The sequence below is a fragment of the Electrophorus electricus genome, chromosome 12 (assembly GCF_041902795.1).
Source record: "Electrophorus electricus isolate QZ-2024a chromosome 12, ASM4190279v1, whole genome shotgun sequence".
Classification (NCBI taxonomy): Eukaryota; Metazoa; Chordata; class Actinopteri; order Gymnotiformes; family Gymnotidae; genus Electrophorus; species Electrophorus electricus.
Window position 1 is genome coordinate 10,485,530 of NC_137508.1, and position 21,787 is coordinate 10,507,316.

A 21,787-nucleotide genomic window follows, 5' to 3' on the forward strand; every position below is an offset into this window, starting at 1 on the left:
TTCATTCTGACTTGATAAGTATCCTACTTTACAGTATAGTATATTTAGGAATATACTTTACAACTGGCTACCAAATAGAAACGTTCGTGTAAGGATTCGCAATTTAGATTTTTGTTAAATATAGGCCTGGCCAAACGATCATCAGTTAAAAACTTCATTACCCAAAATGCAACGAAAGCAATGACTGGCCCCATCAAAGGGGCGTACCGAGAGTCTTTTTTTTTTAGACTCACACTGGCTTCACTGCTTTTCAGTGCAAATCTATTTACTGTGTTTGAGAGGGGTTTCGCCCAACATGTCTGGCTCGACAGCGTACCCTCTATTCAAACTGGGCGAGTCTCGTTTTGATCAGGTAAATTCGAGGACGCACCACTGCATGCTCACAAGTTGGCCCAAGGTTTTCTTAGCTACATCCGGTGAACTTTTACACCCACTTTCTAAGGCTGTTCATCTGTTGCTAATAATACTTGGTAGGTGCTATTGAATAAAAAATGATTACTCTCCAGTAATTACAACAGACGAAACCACTGACATCGATATGTGTCCGTATGTGTGCAGTGGAAGTGCTATCCGCTTGCATAAATTCTGCAGCACCTTATAATTGAGTTATTGCTCTAACAGAGACCCCTATTGGTATGATAATGCCACTGGCTGTAAATCGCTAAACGAGGAGAAGTTTATGTTGCGATATGGGGAAATTTTCCTACCTACAAGATATCACTGGCTCCATTTAACTATTTAAGTATTCGGTATGAGTGAATAATATTCTCAAAGGTAAAAGATTAATGAATTTTCCGACAGTGCAGATTCCAGATCTGCTGTTAAATTACACCGAAATTTGACAGACCCGAACATCTGTAAAAGGCGATGTGTCGTGTGGCGCAGAGCTTCCCCGCTGATTGCGCGCACACACACACGGGCGGTCGTTCCCTCTAGAAAAGTTTAATTGAGTAGGACAAGTTTCACAGTGAGCAGACAGTTGGTGCGTGCTTGCAATGAGGCAGTCACACCTGCTGTGCAAAAACAACTGGTGAGCCCTTATGTTATGTCATGCACAACAGCAGCTGGCTCTGTAGAAAGTTTTTGGGACCATAAAAATCATCTGTAAAATGCGATAATAAATTTTAATTAAAATGAATTGAGTAATTGCATTATTAATCAGATAAAAGCTGTTTTTTTTTAAATTTTTTTAATTTTTTATTATTTGTTAGAGGAACAGCTGCTTTCTTTAGTTGGTATAGTTGATCTGTCATAATGTTTAAGCGAAATGTATGTTCCATGTCTATATTATAGTTTATAGGAGATAATTATTTCTTATACTGAAAATTGTTTATTATGTGTTCTCTGTGTATTATAGGGATATTTTTATGGTAGATTAAGACATTTCCTGGATGTGATAGATCCTCGCACACTGTTTGTATCAGAGGTATTTGGGCCACTTTTACTACCCTTTAGCATTCAGGATATGGAAGGAAAAAGTGAGCGTGTTATTGCATAGTATTCGAAAAGTGAATGTAAAAGAGACCAATTTAATGCATCATCGAACAAAGTCAGTGACTGACTGCTAGACTGACTCAAAGTACTTCAATGTGTTTGGAGTAATTAATGGTAATAGATCATTGCTTAATTCCTGAAGATTGTGGCCAAAGGTACCTGAATTATACTTTTTACTATTCAGCTGATATTTATGTTAAGCAAACATTCCACATATGAAGCATTTAAAAATACATTTCCTGTGAAGTTACTTTTGTTGGTCTGTACAAGTCTTTGAAAGGAATCTTGTTTTAGAGTCGACTAAAAGACTTTTAGAAAGTTTCCAAGATGGCACCCTTCCTGATAGTGTGACCAGTGCACAGGTAAGGTCATTAACAGCATTTTCGTCACTCAAGGAAGTATGTACAAGAAAGGCCTCCCCAAGCTGAGGTCTGTTTTTTGCAAACCAGACTAGGAAGTGTTTGCATTGATTTGTTTGGTTTGCATTGATTGGCTGATAAAATGAGTATCTAATGGCAGGTGTCAGGGAAATCAGAGGTCACCATCGGAGGCTGTGTGGTAAATACAGTGTCAGTCAAATGCTTGGACACCTACTCTGTTCATTTTTACTATTTTCTACATTTTATAAAAACAATGCACAGTGAACAGCGGCATCAAAACAATGAAATGACACATTTAAAAAATATTTTATAACAAATGTTTATAGCAAAAATGATTATACTGTGTTAAATTTTTTTGATTCTTCACTGTACCCACCTGTACTTTAATGACAGCTGTGCATGCTCTAGGTGTTCACCTAACAAGGTTCATGAGGTAACCACCTATATAATGCTTTTCCATCCGTCTTGAAAACATTTTCACATATGCTGAGTGCTTGTAGGATGAGCAACTAAACCTATGAATGAAAACATTTTTCTGAGGGGACATTTAAAATCCATTTATTTATTATTTATTATACTTTATATATGTTTTGTTTTGGAAATCAATTAATATATAGCAACTTTCACTATTTATATTTGTTTTAAGAAATAAATTTAAGTGTAACCTATTCAATTAAATACCTTTAAGACCATGAAATACATGTATTCAGTGTGTCCAAACATTTGACTGATACTGTATGTGTGGGTAAAAAGCAGGTTATGCTGCTATGCCACTATCGCACAGAGCACAGATGGTGATGGATAGGAGTGCTTCCAGCATGTCTGTCCCATTTGCACAATTTCACATTTCGTACTAATAATGTACATAATACCCCCACCCCCATTTTCTGTCTCGTCCTAGCTTTGGGAGGCACAGAAAATAAAACAGGTGAGTCTGAAGTGCTTTTACAGAATCTTTAGAGATTCCTAAATTAAGAGCCCTGGTCTAAATCATGATCACTTTTTAAGTGAACAGAAGTGATAGTAAGTGCACATTTGCATACTTACTCACAGATAGACACACAAACTCCCATACACACAAACACTGCAGGGCTCTTAAGTAGTGTAATAAATGATAGATCACAGGTTATGGCAGGACCCCTCCCCTGTTTGGCTTCTTTCTCCCCTCTTCCTTCTCCCTCCCTCCCTGCTGCTCTTGTCTGTGGGGTTGTTACACCTTCAGGCCATCCTCCACCCAGACACTGGAGAGAAGATCCCCATGCCCTTTTGCATGTCAGGTGAGGGTGTGGACATGTCTCTAGAGTTCATGTGTGTGTGTGTGTGTGTGTGTGTGTGTCATGGCTGGTTGGCTGTTTGCTCCTTGTTACCAGCCCTGGAGACCTGGTCTGCATGGCGGGGGGCCTGTGTGGACTGAGTGATGGGGAAAGGTCACACTCTGCTGGGCTCTGATTAGAGCTGCAGCCCCCCTGCTGCCTGGAACTGCTGTTGGGCCTCTCAGAAATAGGAGTATTTTGGTCTGGTGTTAATGCAGCTATTTAAAGGCAGGAGAGAGAGCTGCTTGCTGGAACAGGGTGACGGCCGCTACTGGAATGAACGATAGAGGCTTTTTAGACTAATCACAGAGTTATTACCATATGAAAGGTCAGTGATGATCATATGTGTGAGTCTGTCCATAGGATAATTAAACTCATACAGCAGGCTGATCCACATCACTTTACATTCTACATTTTCTTTTTTGTTATCTCCCCAAGTAATGGTTTTCTCACCATTTTCTTATTTGCTACACTTTCATATGAATTCACATATCTGCTGTGGTTTTCTTTCCCACTTTAATTTTCTAGGTTATATTCCCTTTGGTACCCCAGTGGTAAGTAGTGATACCTACTATCCAATAATAAGGTGAAGGGCAACGATACTTTAAATGAACTTGTTGATTTAATATTTATCCGATCATTTATTTATTTATTTAGACTAAAGAAGGCCTTGGAGCCTAATGTTGTTTTGTTTATGTAATTTTTTTCTCCTCCGTTTTTGGGGCCTTCAGATCTTTATGTAGCTAACTGTCATCCATTCTGATAGGTGGTGGGACTACTACTGCCCAATCAAACCTTGGCTTCCACCATCTTCTGGCAGGTATTTCAATCTTCCCCAATCCCCCTAGTTCATGTGACATGTAAATATGACTTATTTATTTACAAAACATTTCTTGTTTGGTCCTTTTCCTGTGTGTGTGTGTGTGTGTGTGTGTGTGTGTGTGTGTGTGTATGTGTGTATGTGTGTATGTGTGTGTGTGTGTGTGTGTGCGTGTGTCACAGTGGCTGAACCAGAGCCATAATGCCTGTGTGAACTACTGCAATCGCAATGCCTATAAGGTATAACCTGTCCAGCATGGTCTCCTTCAGTGAGTAGAGATGTGCAGGGCAGTGTAGATAGTCCAGGTTGATGCTCACACCACTAGTCCTGGTTTACTGAGGCCTTCAGCATGCAATCCTGGTCTGCTGGCACACTCATGTTGCATGTGCATTTAACATGCACTATGTTAAATATAAACAAGGTTGAGGAGAGATCTCTACCAATGTTCAATTGTGTTCAGGTGGACATGCCGCAGGCGTTAATTAGGCAATGTAGAAGTTCATTGAGTTGTTGAAGGATTTTGGTGTGTACATCTGCCTATAAAAACTCATTCTTAAATTAGTTACACATCATACTCCATCTAGGTTTGCTGTCCTAGCTGTAATTCTTTAATGGATGACTGATTTATTCTGTTTGTAGCCTACCTTGATGTCAAAATTCATCTACGGATACCTGGGTGCTGTCAGCAGCGCAGTTACCATTGCAGTGAGTTTAACATGGAACAGAATCCTACTATTCAAGCATTCCATTCATAAATGTACTTGATTGATGATGTCAAATATAATTTTGTCAAATAAACTGATGTACTCTGATCCCTCCTGCACCATGCACTATTTTCCACTGCACAGAGCTTAACACATGTGTCCATATGGCCACGCCCCCCCGTGTCCTCTAGAGCCAATTAGCTGCCCTGCTGGGTGGCGGTTTGATGCCCTGGGGCATAACCACGGTGACAGCAGCTACAAATGGCCCCATGCCTGTGGGAAGTGGAGGGAGGGGTCACTAATTAAAACTCGAGTCCTGCTGAAGCCCCCTGCTGGGGAGGGGAGAGGGAGATCAGGGAGAGAGATGTTAGATGGCAGTTAGATGGGCCTGTAACAGGAGCTGTTGGAAATGACCAGAGACTCCCAGAGCAAGACATGAAACAACTTCACACAGCCTGTCATGACCTGTCACCAAGCCTCATGGGTCCTCAGGGGATTTGCTGTCCTCATCTCAAACAGGAAAACAAATTTATTAATTAAGAATGAGAGTTTTCCTCTAACAAGTTTAGCTTAAACTCACACTTAGAGGTTAAAGAAGATGTTTGCTGTTTATGATTACTTACAACTGAGGCGCTATTAGGAACTAACTTGGTTCTTGATTTGTCCATTTCCGTGAACTTGACATTCTGTATGATCATTTATCATTGATAGATATTTTTGTGAGTAAGAGTGAATTAAATATGGAGAACTAAATATTTTTTGTAGTGATTAGTTATTTATAAATGTATTCAAGTTGTGTTTTTTCAACCTTATATGACCTCATATGACATTTTCTCGACCCTTTTAAATCCCCTTTCAGTCTTAAATTAAAGGCAACTTTTTTGGCATCAGTGCACCAGTGATGATATAATATTTGTTATGGTGGGAGCTCAAAGCACTAGGAATGCCTTTAGTCTACCTGCTGACTTTGAATAAGACTATTGGTTAATAACATTATTGACTGAGTTAGGATTAGATTGAGATTAGGAACTGGATTTTAGTTTAGTTTATGGTTAAGTTTATGGTTTAGTTTATTCTAAAGTTAAGTTTTTTATTTAGTTTTGGGTGAAGGTTCTTATAGAATTGGATTATGATTAATCAGTCCAGCTGGAGCTATGGTTGGTTTGAGTACTTTTACAAAGATCAGCTTCAGTTTCATTCTGTGAATATACATGTATGTATTGTACAGGTGGGGCTAAATGTTCTGATTCAGAGGGCTGAGCGTTGTATGTCCCTTTCACTGCTGTTGGTATGTATGTGTGTTTGTTTGTGTGTGTGCATGCAAGAGAGAGAGAGGGAAAAAGAGAGAGGTATATCTTGGATGTATGCTAATTTAGTATCATTTGTTTATTAGCCAAAGCTAGCTCTCTTCTTACCTAATGATTAAAACCTCCGCAATTAAATGATTGAATCAGTAATACTAAATATTAATTCATTAAGATCGTGTCAGTTTTATGTCATGTCATCTTCTCATTGTCTGGGCACTCATTGCACTATGTTTGTAATTGTAATGACACTTGGCCTCCAAATGACTGCTTTGGTGTGCTATCCTTTAAGCAGCAAATACATTAAGTGTTTGTTTATTTTTGTTTATTGATGTGATCTATTTTGACTGGAGTCAGAGGGGAATCACTGAAATGCTATCTCACTGTTCCATTAGCGTTCTGTGGCTCTAACAAGGCCAGAGGGGCTTGGGGAGACAGTCCCAGGATGCCGTGGGGATACTTGGCTGTAATTAAATTGTTTTTGTCCCCTCACCCTACCCCTTTAATTAAATCAGCCAGTCCCCCCTTACCTTTTGGCTTGAGTAACGGATCCTCGTTAGCCCTTGGTTGCTGCTCTGTAACTGGTTAATTAAGTCTAAAGTGCTCCCTGTGTCAGCACAGGGTTCCCTGACTCTAGGTCACTATGTTGTTGTTGTTGATGTTGTCTTTTCTCTCAGTGTTAAGTTATAAAAGGTTATTAAATTATGCTAATTGAAGACAACAAGACAAATGGTTGGTAATTTGGCTTTGATTTTATTTTTGGCCTCTGATTTTTTTTATTACCTCAGGGCAAAAGGTAATAACCTAGTTTATCTCAGTAGTAGAATTAAGTAGAATTCTGTTAATATCTGACTAGCACATTTAATTTAGCTGTACTGTTTGTATGATTTTCCTGTTACTGTGGCTCCCATGGGGCAGGACTCCTTTACACTTCAAACATTACATTTATGTGCATAGTTGAATGTGTGTGTGTGTGCGTGTGTGTTCATGCATGAACGTGAACACGCACGCGCATGGTGTATGGTTAATTGGTCTGGGTCTAAACCCCTCAGAGGTGAATAGCTATTTACTCAGCCAATTAAGTCAGCCCCATAACACTGCAGCACTGAACACTGATAACTCACAACACAAGGCCTGCAAATTAAAAATGCTTCAGGCTTTCTCTCGCTCAGACGCAAACACACGCACACACACACACACATATACGCACATACATGTGAATTTATAATTTCAAAAACATTCATTCTGCTGAGTATATTACTGTCCAATTTTTACATTGTTGTGGTTCATTAAGGGTATACAGTCAAGTTGCTCAATTAGCATTTTCTTAGGTCAGTTTCCTATACATCCCCCTTCCTCTTAGCCCCCATATCTTTTACCATAATTAAATTACAGAACATGCATGTATATGTATGCGGGGTGTGTGTGTATGTATGTATGTGTGTGTGTGTGTGTGTGTGTGTGTGTGTGTGTGTGTGTGTGTGTGTGTGTGTGTGTGTGTGTGTGTGTGTGTGTGTGTGTGTGTGTGTGTGTGTGTGTGTGTATATATATATATATATATATTTATTTCATCTGAATTGCTCCATTCCCTACAAACAGTAATTTATGTTGTGACTCCTTTTGACTTTACCATGTCATGATCCGTTCTGTTCGCTCTGTTGTCAGTGGTCTCATGTGAATAAAGCTGTGAGTGTGATGGCAATGTGTGGATTATGCTCTGCTTCTAACACCAGTGTCTCTTGCCCCTGCTCCCTCCAGCGAGTGTCAACGTGTGTAACGTGTTTCTGATGCGCCACCATGAGCTTTCCGAGGGCATCAGCATGCTGGACGAGCATGGCAACATGGTTGGCACCTCCAGGCTGGCAGCCAGGCGTGTGAGTGCTCGAAGACGTTCCCTCCGAACACCGCACCCACAAGTGTGCACAAACGGCAATGCAGAGCCAACTCTGACACTCCAGGGTCTGTCTAAAGTGGGATTGTATAGCTTGCATGAGGTGGAGACTGATTTGTGTGCAGGCTCTGTTGGAGAGAGTGGTGACCTGCGTGGTTCTCCCTATACTGGTGCTGCCGCCTGTGGTCATGGCCGTACTGTAGAGGTCAGCCTTCCTGCTTCTTCTGCTGTGTCTCTTGGTTGAGTTTTGCACCTGAGACGTCAGCTGGGTTTACCCTATAGCTTTCAAGGTTTAGATGAGTGGCCAATTTCTATATAGTCCTGACTTGCTAGAGGTGCTTCATAAGTTTTATTCTGTGTGTGTGTGTCTGAGTGCATATATGTGTGATATATATATATATATATATATTTTTTTTTTTTTTTTTTTTTTTTTTTGTATAGATGGATAGTATTTTTTGTGTTTGTATGTCAAAAGTCTGTCTACCTGTATCTGGATGTGATTAGTCTATAATAGTCTATAACAATCTTTACCTTGCATAGTGTGAATGCTGCAAGAGAATTTGATGGGCTTTGTTATTACTGACAGCCTCTGTCTCAACTGCTCCTCAGGTTTCATACCTTAACTCACAGGTGTGGGAGGGTGTGTGTGCATGCATGATAGCAAATAGTGAGTTGTGCATGACTCTGCAGTGCTGCCTGTCAGCTCACCCTCAGTGGCTTTCAATGGAGCGAGAATAAGGGAGCAGGAGGGTCAGTGTAATGGGGAGGCTGGGAGAGGGAAGCACACTTGATGGATTAGTGTGTTGAGAGGCGCGCGCGTGTGTGTGTGTGTGTGTGCCTGTGTGTGTGTGCCTGTGTGTGTGTGTGTGTGTGTGTGTGTGTGTGTGTGTGTGTGTGTGTGTGTGTGTGTGTGTGCCTGTGTGTGTGAGCACTGGTTGAACCTTTGGCATAGTTTCCTACCTGCGGGCCTCCTGCTTTCCGCCCCATCCCTGGACTGGCGGAGCTGCAGCTATCCTCGTCCTATATCTCTGCATCCTGTGTTCCTCTCTTTCAGTCTTTCTCTGCCCAAATTTAGAGTGGCCAACGACCCCGATGACATATTTTAGGCAGTTGATGGACGTACTAAAAGATCGTTGAGGTCCTTCTTTCATTACAGCTCTCCCTTCGCCCCTCCCCCCTCTTTTTCTTCCCTCGCGCATGCACACACAGCCAGCCTGCTCATGTCTGCTGGCCAATTAAAGCTCGTCACACACACGCGCCCATGAAGTCGTCATTAGGCAGCCGTCGCCTTCATTAAAGCAGGACTACTTGGGAGGACTCCTGCCGAGCACGCTATCCCACAAACCCCCGCGCCACCCTGTGGCCACCAGCGAGGGCTGAGGGAGGTGTCAGCCACAGGGTGATCTCACACAACCGAGAGGAAGTGTCAGAGAAAGAGAGGCTTCAGTTTTGATTGCAGGAATGCACATAATGCTGGCAGTTTTCATTTTGATGTGCGCGCGCGTGTGTTTGTGTGCATTAGACTCCCGTTGCGGCAGACACACCCTCGTCTTGTGCTGCCGGTACACAGCCTAGTGTGCCTCTCTGCATTTAGCCTGGCCTGTTCCCTCAGAACAGCCAGGTAAATGCAATATAAGCAATGCACAACACTCCACTGACCTAATGCATGCCGCAGGACTGCACACTGCAGCCCAGCACAGCACAGCATAACACAATACACACAGCTCAGTATGCACAACAGGACTCAACATAACACGGTTTCTTACATACAGCACAACAAATCACAACAATAATTTACACCACATCCCAGTGTGCAACACAAGACAACAAAACAGCTCGAAATGCTACCACAGAACTCCACTCAAAACAACCTCTCCAACCTGTCTCTCTCTTCCTCTCTTTTTGTCTCTCGTGGAAAGGATTATGATTTAAAATGGTCTGTAATAAGCTGTTCATCCATATGGTTACTGAACTGCAGACATATGTGCTGCCAGTTTCTTCCATTCCTCTCTCTCCTCTCCCCTCATTTCTCTCCTCTCCCCTCCTCCTCTTCTCTCACTTTCTCGCGCCCTCTTTACACGTTTTGGAGGGTTCCAGACGACTGTGCTCCCAAAAATCCGCCGCTCCTGTACCCCCACCTTTTCACACCCCGTGGCACGTCTGTTTCAGATTCTGCTTCGCACACTCGCACACTCCTTGCCATCTGTTTCTGAGCAAAATATTGCGCGTTTTAGCTCTGCTTTGGACGTCTACCAGTGCTCATCGCTTTATTTTTGCATTTATTATTTTTCAGTCCTCAGTTTTGCATGTAAAAATGCCCGTGGAAAGTGCTGGAGGCGCTCAAGGAAGAGAAGTGCCTCTCTTCATTCACGTTTGATTAAACATTTTAAACATCTTAATGAGTGGATGTTTATGGTTAATGAATGTAATTTTTTTGCTGAGAGATCAGCTCCTTAACATGGATATGTAAAAAAGATGTGTGTATACACAACATTGTGAATATTATACTAGTCTAGGTAATTTAAGATGTGTTTGAGACTTTGAGATTGACATGCTAATGGTGACCCTGGGCATATGTACATATTACTGCTCATCTAAAATGAATTCAGATTAATTGATGAATTACTCTAGTGTGTAAGCATGTATGTGTACTGACTGCTTCACTCCCTGTCTATCTCTCAGTTCAATTCAAGGTGCTTTATTGGCATGACAAATAATGATGCATTTGTTTTATGAAGGCTTGGGTATCTCTCATTCCTCTCTCTCTCTCTCTCTCTCTCTCTCTCTCTCTCTCTCTCTCTCTCTCTCTCTCTCTCTCTCTCTCTCTCTCTCTGGCAGATTCATGTGTCTCAGCTTGAACCTGAGTTCTCTGCAGCGACTGAGTGCAGGGTCCTGACCTACAACAAGGACCTCTAACTACTTGAACAGTGGGACACCAGGCAACATACGTGTGAAAATAGTGGCTAGGAGATCATCATTGACTGGCTCTGAAGCTGTGAGTCCACAGTGCAGTGATGTAATGAAGCGTGGTTCTCCATTCAGCCCAGTCATGAGGGCTTTCCTCCCCAAGTTTGGTTCTAACCTGCTGCGGATGTGTGTGTGTGGATTTTATTATCACTTACACTCTGCGACAGGCGTATTCACATGCCAGCGCTAATCACTTCTTTGCATTCACTTGACTATGTGATTGGGTAGTTAAGCAGCAAATCAACAGCAAATCAACAGGAAATTAACAACGCAATGGTAGATTGAGTGGCATAATGTCCTTTTCAGCACCTCTTCATGCCAGGCCTGATGTAAAGCATTTCATTCATACAGCTGCACTGTTTTAGTGATGTAAGGCCAGAACAATGAATTAGAACAATAATTCTTTTTTACATTTTTGGCCAAAGAAAAATTAAAATGATGATTTTACTAGTTTAGCAAATTTCTAAACTTTCTAAAAAAAAAATTTGTCATGCACTAAAAGCACTTAGTCTCTTTGTGTTTTGTTCCTGGGACGCAATTTGGAAGAAGTGCCCTCCTCCTACGCACTTGTTATAGATATTGTCCCTGAAAGGACACTGATTCCAAAGCTAAGCTGAATTCTGTTTTAAATAATCATTGACAATGTTAGCAACAACCAGCTAAGACTTTTGACCGGATCTAGCTAAACTTGTAACTGACATTACAGCAAGTAAAAAAGCAAATGTAGTTACTTCACCAGCACTCTTAGCTGCAGGGAAGAATGGACAGGTTTTGCGCAAGGGCCATTACATTCCTGGTTTTGGTAGTTATCTAACATACTGGTCCTGCTGTACTCCTGCCACATGTGAAGGGCTCTGTGAGGGGCTCAGGCATTTCAGGCTTTGCTCTGTAAAGTACAGTTCTTTGATTGATATAATGGCTGAGGAGGAAATTAATTCATTTAATTTAAAGAAAGGTAAACTTAGATGATTGAAAATAATCAATAAACCAACAAATACCAAATAAAATATGTATAAATAAATAAGTAAAAAAGTAATTACAGTAAATATATGTATCTGAATTTTATTTCCTCTCCAGAAGGATATTCATTATGAAGGTAACTGAGTATTAAACATATTGGATAGAATATTGGAATATTGGAATATTGTGCATAGTCCTAGAAAATATATATGCCAAAATATGGAGGTTTGTTTAAAATATAATTTTAGAATCATTTTTTGGTTGTAAAACCACTATAAACAGTAAGGTTCTTCCATATTCAGCACTAGTGGAAAGCTGAGTAGTTGACAGGAAGTGACACAGTAGCTGCAGATTCACAGAGTCCTGGTGCTTGGGAAATCCTGTATCCTGTAATCCATATTAATTGACATCAGACCCCATACAGTCTGTGTATGCTTCACTTTATATTAGCATGGGGCAGATGCCACCTAGCTAGAAATATGCATGCATTGGTTTTATGTTAATTAACATATTTGATTTTCAAAAATCTTGGGTGTTATAACTGCATTTCCTACTTGTTTTTTAAAATATCTTTCTAATGTAAAAAAAATTCTAGTGCAAATAGGCCTTATGAACAGACCATAAACTAACTCACCCAAAACCCTGCCAACCCCAACACACACACACACACGGGCACACACGTGCACACGCATAATAGAATACATTATCATGGTATTCCAGTATACTTATGGCATGTAAACAAATTGTACCACTACTATTCATAAAGAAAATCACTCCATTTTGGGCGTTTGAAGTGGTATTTTCATTATACGATAATATCTCTGATGTTTGTGTTCTTTTGGCAGGGCCCTAAAATGTCATGTAAATTTTTATCATTAGATCTATCTACACACCAAAAAGGAGGGGGCTATATTGTTTTTATACTTGATCGTCATGGCAACAGGTCACGGTGGGCAAGGGTGAGAGAGGGGGTGACATGAAGCCACATGCCGAATCCTGTACTATATGGAACAGTCGTAGCAATGCTCATGCACACGCAATTACGCACATGGTTACAAAATACTGTAAAGCTCTTTTTGTTTGAATAATTTTCAACAAGTTATTTTTTATGTGTGTTTTGTTTAGTTTTCACTTGCATCATTTCAGAGCTACAGGGAACAAGAAGTGATGTCTTTCAAGCATTCAAGCATTTCAAGTTGCATTTTTAAAAGCTTCAAATTCATCTGTGTGGCCCCGTACTTAGGCTGTATGCAGGGGATATTGGCAGAAGAGGGTGATTCTGTGTAATTATTTGTTGACAGGGCTGCTGTGAGGTTCATGTCTTTCTAGATAAGCTGAATATGCACACATGCTATGTTAATTTTTCAACATTTCAGAATGCTGAACTTTGTGATGCAGTGTGCAGAAGAGACATGGCTGAAAGGTGCACTTAAGCGTTGAGCAACTGAAAACAGTTTCAGCTAATTACCATTCAGCTGACCTCTGGACTATGAGTTAGGTCTGGTGAATTATTGAATCCTTTTGTCTGGATATTTCAAATAATATATCACTTTTTTTTACAGAAACACCCCCCCCCCCCCAATTCTTGGAATAAGACAAATTTCTCTTTGTTTATCCTTCTCTGTTTTCTTTCTTTTCATGGTTGCATAGTGGACTACAGAGTGGGTCTAGAGAATGAATGGTATGTGTGATGTGGCTTACTGGTGGCCTTTTGAGGTTGCACTGTGTGTGCACCTGTGCGTGGGATAGGATGTCCTATGGACTCAAAACAAACCCAGCAACCCCCTCCCAACTCTCTCCAGCCACTTTCAGTCCATGACTGTTATTCTCAGGTGTCATCACACTTGACTCTTCCATTCCCACCTAAGCTCCCACACAAACCCGGGGTCAAACAGTGGGGTGAAAGGTCACCTGCAGGTTCGTTCAACGGACAGGGTGCATGTTTGAGAATTATCAAGGTGTGATGACCATTGCCAGCAGATGTTAAGTATATGTGTGTATGTAGTTATCTGTAATGACAGTATTACTTACCTGAACATCGGGATTCCTCAAATGTTACCCAGTAGGTTACTCTAATAAAGCGATTCAGCAATGGTGCAATTTGAGTAGGGACATAAGTGTATTTGTATTTATGTTGTGTTCACACCCTTTGCAGTTCATAGATGAAATATAGGTTATAGGTGAGAATCATTGTGGAGTTTTTAAATATTATGCCCAGGACTTGTTTCTAAAAGGTTTATTCATTATGTTATTCTGGCAAACAAAAAATTCAGTTTTTAGTACTGTACATTATACGGGCACTAAAGTGTTCGTTGGCAACCATTTATGACTCAGGGAGCTGCCATGCTGTAACCTGCATCCATTAGCGAGCAGGACCATTACAGAATGACAGCAGAACATTCAAATCTCTCAGACACAAACACACATACAAACACACTCATTCCTGCACTCCAGGTAGATGGATCTTGTCTAAACTAGCCTGTAAAATGATTCCTTGCATCACAAATTCATTTTGTTATTGTTGTCAGCTGTTACATGCAAACCTTAAACCTTAATCGAAATACAAAAAAATTGGCAGCAACACAAATCTGATTGGAATCATCTGAACCATGCTGAGAAATGGAGATGCATAAATTTAACCCCTTAATTTGTTTATGTCTGCTACTAGGCTTTTCAATCTTAATGTAGATTTTGCATAACCATCTCAAAATAATAGTTTAAGCTTTATAACAAGAATTAAGTTTTTTTTTTTTTTTTTTTTTTTTTTTTACATTTTCCTTACAAACGCAAAGCTGGTAGTTAACAAGAAAAGTCTGAATAAGGTGACATTAATTTGGATATAATTTAGTTCTTAAACATTCTGACCTTTGAATATTCAGCATCACTGGATAATTGCCTGTTATGCAAGGTAGTAAAATAGTCTACCAAATTAGGTTCAGCTTCTGCTAGTGTAGTGAAGAAAGTGAGCAAAATTGCTCTGCAGTGTGGAGAGTTGGCCCCATTCACCCTGGTGACCAATTTTCAGCAACAACACTCTCTCCTCTGACACATACACACACACACCCAGTCTCATGCAGCCAGATTTAGACTCGTACATGATCAAGGCTTAGAACAAAAATAAATAGGGCTCTTCATGGCCTTGTCTAGTGTGAGTTTAGACTTGGTTCATGTGTGCTTCTAGGCATCGGATGTGACGTCTATGTCCTCAGATCCAGTCTGCTTTGTGGCGATTCTCCAACGGTTGATGTGGTGGTTGCCCTTCTTCTTCTGAGTGCTCTCTGGCCCCTCCTCCTCTAGCTTCTGCCGCTTGTACTTGGTCCTGCGGTTCTGGAACCACACCTTCACCTTTGAACCACGGGGCACAATGTGCAGAACAGAGAGTCAGTACAAAACAGTAATTTATGTACATATACTGGAATTGCGCAATTCATATGATTAAATCTGGCATTACCATATAAACCCAACTATAGGACACTTATGGAATGCATATTAAAAGTTAAGTTGATGATTAAAATGATTGGGATGGTTTTTGTAAAGAGTACTGACAATATATTAAACTTTTTATTAGCTACTATAATAATGTCATACACAATTAAGATCTTAGGTTAGGTATAGCTGTGTAAAACAATCCAGACATTCTGCTAATATAAAATATTTACATTTACGTTTCATTTATGTTTCATTTCCGTTTCAAAATATAGTCTTCCTTTTACAAATTAGTGGCGATTCAAATTTTATTACAATTTCAGTATTTTGTAACTTTTGTATTAACCAAACATGTGTACAGGCAGACCTTTCAGTTATTTATTTTATTTTATTAAAATGTTTAGGTTTTTAATTAAATGTAGCTACAGAACAATACTAATGTGAAGTCCTTTCTATGGACATAAGAATATAATCTATCATAAAATGCATTTGTACTTTTCCCCTTACTAGCACTAAATTAATTTTATCGTGTCTATCTTCACCAATTCTGCATAAACCAAAACAACAGCCGGCCGGGAAACCGTCGGAGTTACTCCGACACTTCAAGTAACTTAACTAAACTGACTAATGTTGAAAAACGAAAAAATGAAATTAGGCTGCTCTTGGAGTGAAAGATTCACTTAGTATTTTGACTAAAGTGCCTAATTACAAAAGTAGACTAGCCTGTTACCCGCTATCATAGCCTATAAACCCAACACTAACTTCTTTTTCATTCCTGCAAGTCCCGCGTAAATAAAACGCTATAGTTTGTTTTGTGGTGATTTCTTTTATATTCAAGATACAGATAGAGTGACAAATTTAATTTGTCAGAGTGATGATGATGGGTAGGATACATTGTTGTAGATGGCCAAGGGAGAAAATGTGGTCCTAAAATGAAGACTCTTATTCGGTCCAAAATATATAATGTTGTCATAATGTAAACCTGATCATTTGTGATCCTGATCATTATATATATATATATATATATATATATATATATATAGTGTGTGTGTGTGTGTGTGTGTGTAAATGTGAAATAGTAAAATAGAGAGATTTATAGTATCAGCTGTAGTAACTAAATTTAATTATGTATACTTATTTTACACTAGAAATATGTTAACTTACTGAATTAAATTTGTCCTGTTTCATTTTTCCTCACCACTGTTATTAGTATAAAGCCCTAAATTCCTGTACATTTACAATTAAGTCGATTACATTTGTAATGATTTATATGGCATCAGACAGGTATTATCACTGTCCTGTGACGTTAATGGAAAGCGTGTTTACCTGCGTCTCGGACAAACTGAGGCTGTTTGCGAGCTGTTTTCGTTCTGCTCCGACTACGTAATGATTCTTCTCGAAGGCTCGCTCGAGACGCAGCAGCTGCGAGGGTGAGAAAGCCGTCCGGATCCGTTTGGGCTTTCTTGCGAAAGGTCCGTGCAGCAATAACGAGTCGTGTGAAACGTCATTTCCTTGAAAAGGTTAAAGAAGGTAGGTTAACATGTGGATAAGAAAAACACGGCGGCAACTAGAGTACAGTTAGCTTGAAAGGTGCGCGACCTTTAAAATATATCCAAATTTCATTAACGTTCTATAAGATGCGTGTATACTAAAGAGTGGTATTAGCCCGTCGCCTGTGGTGAAAACAGTTGTACTCTAATTATTAGCAGTGAATTTTTAAAGTTGCAGCGCAATTTGATAAACTTGAAGCCGCTTGTTATCTCACCACACTGCATGTAGCTTCGTTACTAAATATGAACAATCTACAGATTTAGCACGGCGTTTGATATAGATGGTTTACTAATATTTCTTTTCTCTGTAGCTTTTTATGGTTAAGTAGAGTTAAATGGGTATATCTTAGTCAAGTAAACGGTAATAACAGTCATATGTCGTTTTCAACCACTGTGCAGTTGTTATCCTTTACATGAGTGTATGAGCTGACTGTTCAAGACCGCACAAAAGTCTTAAGATAGACTTCCCGTTTGACAATGTATATCTACTATATTTTTAGTACCAATGCAACACATTATAGTCGTAATATCTGATACGCTTTTTTAGTCTGAACATGCTAATGACACCTCTCAGTACTAGACAATATTTACCTGTTATTATATTTGTAGTATTCCTCCGTTTAAAACTATTTTGTATGTAGATTTGCTTTACATTATCTTAGAAACTACATTTCTGACCTTTTATTACATGGGTTACAAAAAAATGACTAATAATAACTTATAGTTATTAATAAAGTAAATTTAAGGTATTATAATTTTTCTCTATATAGTAGTTTATAGTTCATAATTATAGTTCATAGTTCAAAATCATATATTTTAAAACAGGCTATTTTCGGTTGACGATGTGGATGAAAAAAAGAGTAGGAATTGTATATAGGCCTAGGTCACACTGGCGCACCGCTCAATCGTGAATTAGCAGATGCTGCTGTTTTGCTTTGCGTAGCCCTCATTTAGTTTGCATCCTCTTCAGTTGCACATGCTTATTTATTTACCAGCATAATTCTCGTAATTTTTGTAATACGTAATGCAGATGTGCTTATTTTGGAAACTTTATTAATTCACCAACGTAATGTGAGAATCAGACTATAGTACTGCTATCACCTCAGTTATTATCCTAACCTACGCGTTTGTCTTAATTGTGTTCTAGAGACCGAGTCAATGTATTTTATACAAAATTTAAAAACGACAGTAAACAGAACGCAACGTGCACTTGACGTTCATACCCGATCATTTTTATCAAGCAACACAATGATTCTAATAGAACGATCACCATTAAAATCCTGGCGACACTGATGATAGTAATTGTATTATGCTCACAACCAATCTTAATAATAAAATAATATTCTTAGGTAATCTAATGATAATGAAACGTAATAAACCTGGATCGGAGGCCTTGACTTGTTGCGTTCTGTTACTAGTCCCGGATTCAAGTTTTGTGCTCTTCACCTGTCCATTCGGTTTCTACTGTAATGTGACATGCAACTTAATTTCTAGATGAAAAATGTATGTTGTTTATACTCTCTCTCTCTCTCTCTCTCTCTCTCTCTCTCTCTCTCTCTCTCTCTCTCTCTGTATGTGTGTGTGTGTGTGTGTGTGTGTATGTGTGTGTATGTGTGTGTGTGTGTGTGTGTGTGTGTGTGTGTGTGTGTGTGTGTGTGTGTGTGGAGTGAAGTGCCCGAGGAAAAATCTAGATATAGCTCTAAATTCTGTTTTTTCTATGTTGGTCTAATCGGACAGTTCTATTACAACGGGTGAATATAAATATAAAATATCTCCTGCTACCAGTGTCGAGTAGCCTAGCTAGAAAGCCAGGGGCTAGAGTTCTAGCAGGGACTGCAAGAGTAAATCAGATAAGTTCAGACAACCCTTATCCAAGATTAATAGCCTTCTCGCTATATCAACATAATAAGCATTAATATAAAGATATATACTATTATAGCCAAATACAAATATGTTAAACGATGACATTATTTACTAATATATAGAAGTTATTTGTTAAATGGTAATATACTAACCGATATCAATATAATTAATCGGATCGAACGTTATTTTAACCCAGGATATTTACCTTGAAACCGATGTCCAAAAAATCGATTCCGTAAGACCCATGGGTAGAAATTCAAAGGTTCGCGGTGTTGTGTCCCGAAGAAGTGCGGGTGCTGAAAGTGCGTGCTGCCGAGCTGGTGAGGGTGCACGCTCAGAGGTGTGTGGTTTACCGTCTCCGGAAAGACCAGCTCCGGATTGGTGTAGAGTGCGCGGCCAGCAGGAGTTTGATAACCGTTGAGAAAACTGTCTGTGGGGGCTGTGTAGCTTAGAGCTGTGGGGCGGATTGGCTCTTCCCCAGATAACGGGCTTTCCTTCGCCACTAAAGATTCAATAGTAAAACAGCGCTTCCCTGCTGCTGAGAACATCGTCCCTGACAGACCCACGAAAGTCCAGCAGAAAAGGCACGCCTTTACTTCCTCTTCGGGACCTTTGCTTTGACCTGTGTCTGCAAGCAGCCCTCTCTCAGAGAGACATTGTTATTGAAACACAATATAGGAAGAGCTATAGCTCAGCTTCAATATCACAAACAGCAATTCAACATACGATCCATGAATCCAAGAGGTTTGGTAAATTACGAAAGGATAAATGAAGCTAGAGGCTCGAGCTCCATGGATTTGGATTCGAGGGACGCTGCGCTGTATCACGTTTGACTTTCACCGATTGGACAAAAGCACCTGGAGCACAAATCTTATTGGTGGGCGGTCCCTACATTCATTTGGGCCAGATAATGAACTCTATTAGTTTGATCATTCACTTGCTGCCTCCAACAGGTCAGTTCCTCTACAGTGGATAATCAAAACCTCGTTTCCTTTTCACTCTTTTAACAGAACGCATAAAACGAACAAATGGATTCTCCCCCTTACTCCAAATGTCTGTTCCTATGCTAGTAGGCCTTCTTGCATATATTATTTTTATTTAGGTAATAATAATAATAATATTCTTCTTATTATTATTATTATTATTATTAACACATATATCTTGTTTATATTTGATCATTGTTTTCTTTAAATATAGGCAAGCAGTATAAACTGTACAGTCTGCTGAAAAAAAATGTAAAGTGTGTTACTTTCGGTATTGTAGTATAACTCATACGGTCACGACTGAAAAAAAATCAGACGCGCTCCTAAATGAGCTTGTAAGAAATGTTATTTTTTTCTTGCTTAGATTTGCGTAAAATTCTATTATGATTCTATTGTAATGTCTGCAAACAGCCAGAAAAAAGTTAGTAAACTGTATTTAAGAAATGTAATCATCAAATAAATATAATCTTCAAAGTCTAATGTTTAAGGCTTCTTATCAGTACAGACCTATCCTCTATATTCCGAAGCTTTGTATATCGAGACCATCTTAATTTTTAGATAAAGTTCACCGTGACACTCGCTCTGCCACTTCTGCTTTTTGGAAAACTTTGTTAAGGGTACCGTACGTATCCCATGTTAGAAAGCTCGATCTGGTCTGCTTTAGCCGTCTCCCGTTCGTCTCTCTGTCGTTAAGCTTAACCGGATTCAGCCCCTTTTAATGAAAGGCCGTGACCCGTCTCATACAGTAACGTATTAACCAGGAGTAAGAGAGCACAGTTTCCAGAGCTGGACCTCGATAAGAATCTCATACCAAGACAAACCACACCTGTTTCAGACCGCTCACTCCAGACTGTTCGGTTGTTAAAGCTGTGGGCTTTTGGCCGGCGTTTTGAGGTTAGGCATGCTTACATGTCTCAGAGGGTAAATAATTGAATATGTACGGTTTCGGTGGTTTAAGCTATAATCCTGAACCGCACACGTTAGTCAATTAAGTATTGAGTTCAAGAACCTCTGCTCCGCTATTAATTTCCAGGCTCTTTCGCTTTTCCTAAGGGGTCATTCAAAGCGCGTTTCATCTTGTGCGTTTAAAGGTAATGATTAGCTGGTTCATAGGCTCGTTAACTCCAGTGCGCATTAGAAAATCATTACAGCTGAGCATTAGTCGGCAGAACAACATGTTGAGCGCCTACTTAGAAAGCAAAGAGCCCGTAAACTCGCACACTCAGCATTTGCGATGGATCTCATTATACTGCCCAACAAATGGCATTTATTTATTATAATTAAGCAGCAATTAGCCTTGTTATTTTAAACAGACTAAAAATGCAATTGCTTGTAACGATAATAATGGCATCCTCCTGCAAGTGTTGTAGACATATAGCCTATTGTTTATTAAAATATGACACTAGTCATATCGTAGAATAAAATTCATTTTTATTGGTTTAGTTTGCGATTATGAATCCGAATCCTTGAGAACTTGCTTTATTTTTTAACTGCAAGAAAAACAAATGATTACAAATACATCTACACAAGTCACTCAATTAATGGTGATATTGTTTGTTTTTTTATATGTAGGATATGCGAAACAAAGCGCTTATGCACGGGGTTTAATAATAATAATAATAATAATAATAATAATAATAATAATAATAATAATAGATTTTGCTTCAATTCGACATGTAACCTTGATTTACCAACAAGCTAGATGGTTGAGGGATAGTAGCGGTGCTGTGCTGTGTTGTACATGTGTTTGTGTTTCTTTATGGAGTGAAAGGTAGAAGCTTGCAAAAATGTTCAGTCAGTGTGAATAAAGCACACTAATATAGTGTGTCACTGGACTCACACAAAATTACAGTTAAATAATTGAAACACTACTGATATTCTTATTGATATTGTTACAATTTCAGCACTGTGTGACAATGGAAAAATGTGTAATGGAAAGGTGTGGCACCTGAGAGAGAGAGAGAGAGAGAGAGAGAGAGAGAGAGAGAGAGAGAGAGAGAGAGAGAGAGAGAAGCAAAAAACAGCACCTGCATTACACCACACAGATGATATCTCTATATTTGGAGTGCAGATCTTCCGCCATGCAATCTGAATGTACAGGTACGTAGTGCTATCCTCACATAGAGGCATTT

The 21,787-nt window shown here is 39.5% G+C and overlaps 2 protein-coding genes across 2 annotated transcripts; one reads left to right on the forward strand and one right to left on the reverse strand.

Moving 5' to 3' along the window:
• Window positions 1–295: 295 nt before the first annotated feature.
• On the forward strand, window positions 296–11,374 carry sfxn5a (sideroflexin 5a). Its single transcript, XM_081724784.1, is given in 15 exon segments — window positions 296–352; window positions 1,358–1,497; window positions 1,742–1,856; window positions 2,776–2,802; window positions 3,097–3,151; window positions 3,716–3,741; window positions 3,954–4,007; window positions 4,190–4,246; window positions 4,647–4,693; window positions 4,696–4,712; window positions 7,774–7,889; window positions 8,032–8,111; window positions 9,429–9,502; window positions 9,505–9,527; window positions 10,745–11,374. Coding segments are annotated over 15 exon segments (966 nt in total). The 3' UTR covers window positions 10,823–11,374.
• A 2,680-nt stretch (window positions 11,375–14,054) lies between these two features.
• Window positions 14,055–19,499, reverse strand: emx1 (empty spiracles homeobox 1). The gene is made up of 3 exons (XM_027013076.3): window positions 18,878–19,499; window positions 16,586–16,770; window positions 14,055–15,178 (listed from the first exon to the last, which is right to left on the reverse strand). Exons 1-3 carry the CDS (start codon window positions 19,218–19,220, stop codon window positions 15,011–15,013), a joined length of 696 nt encoding a protein of 231 aa, XP_026868877.1. The 5' UTR covers window positions 19,221–19,499; the 3' UTR covers window positions 14,055–15,010.
• Between the last annotated feature and the right edge of the window lie 2,288 nt (window positions 19,500–21,787).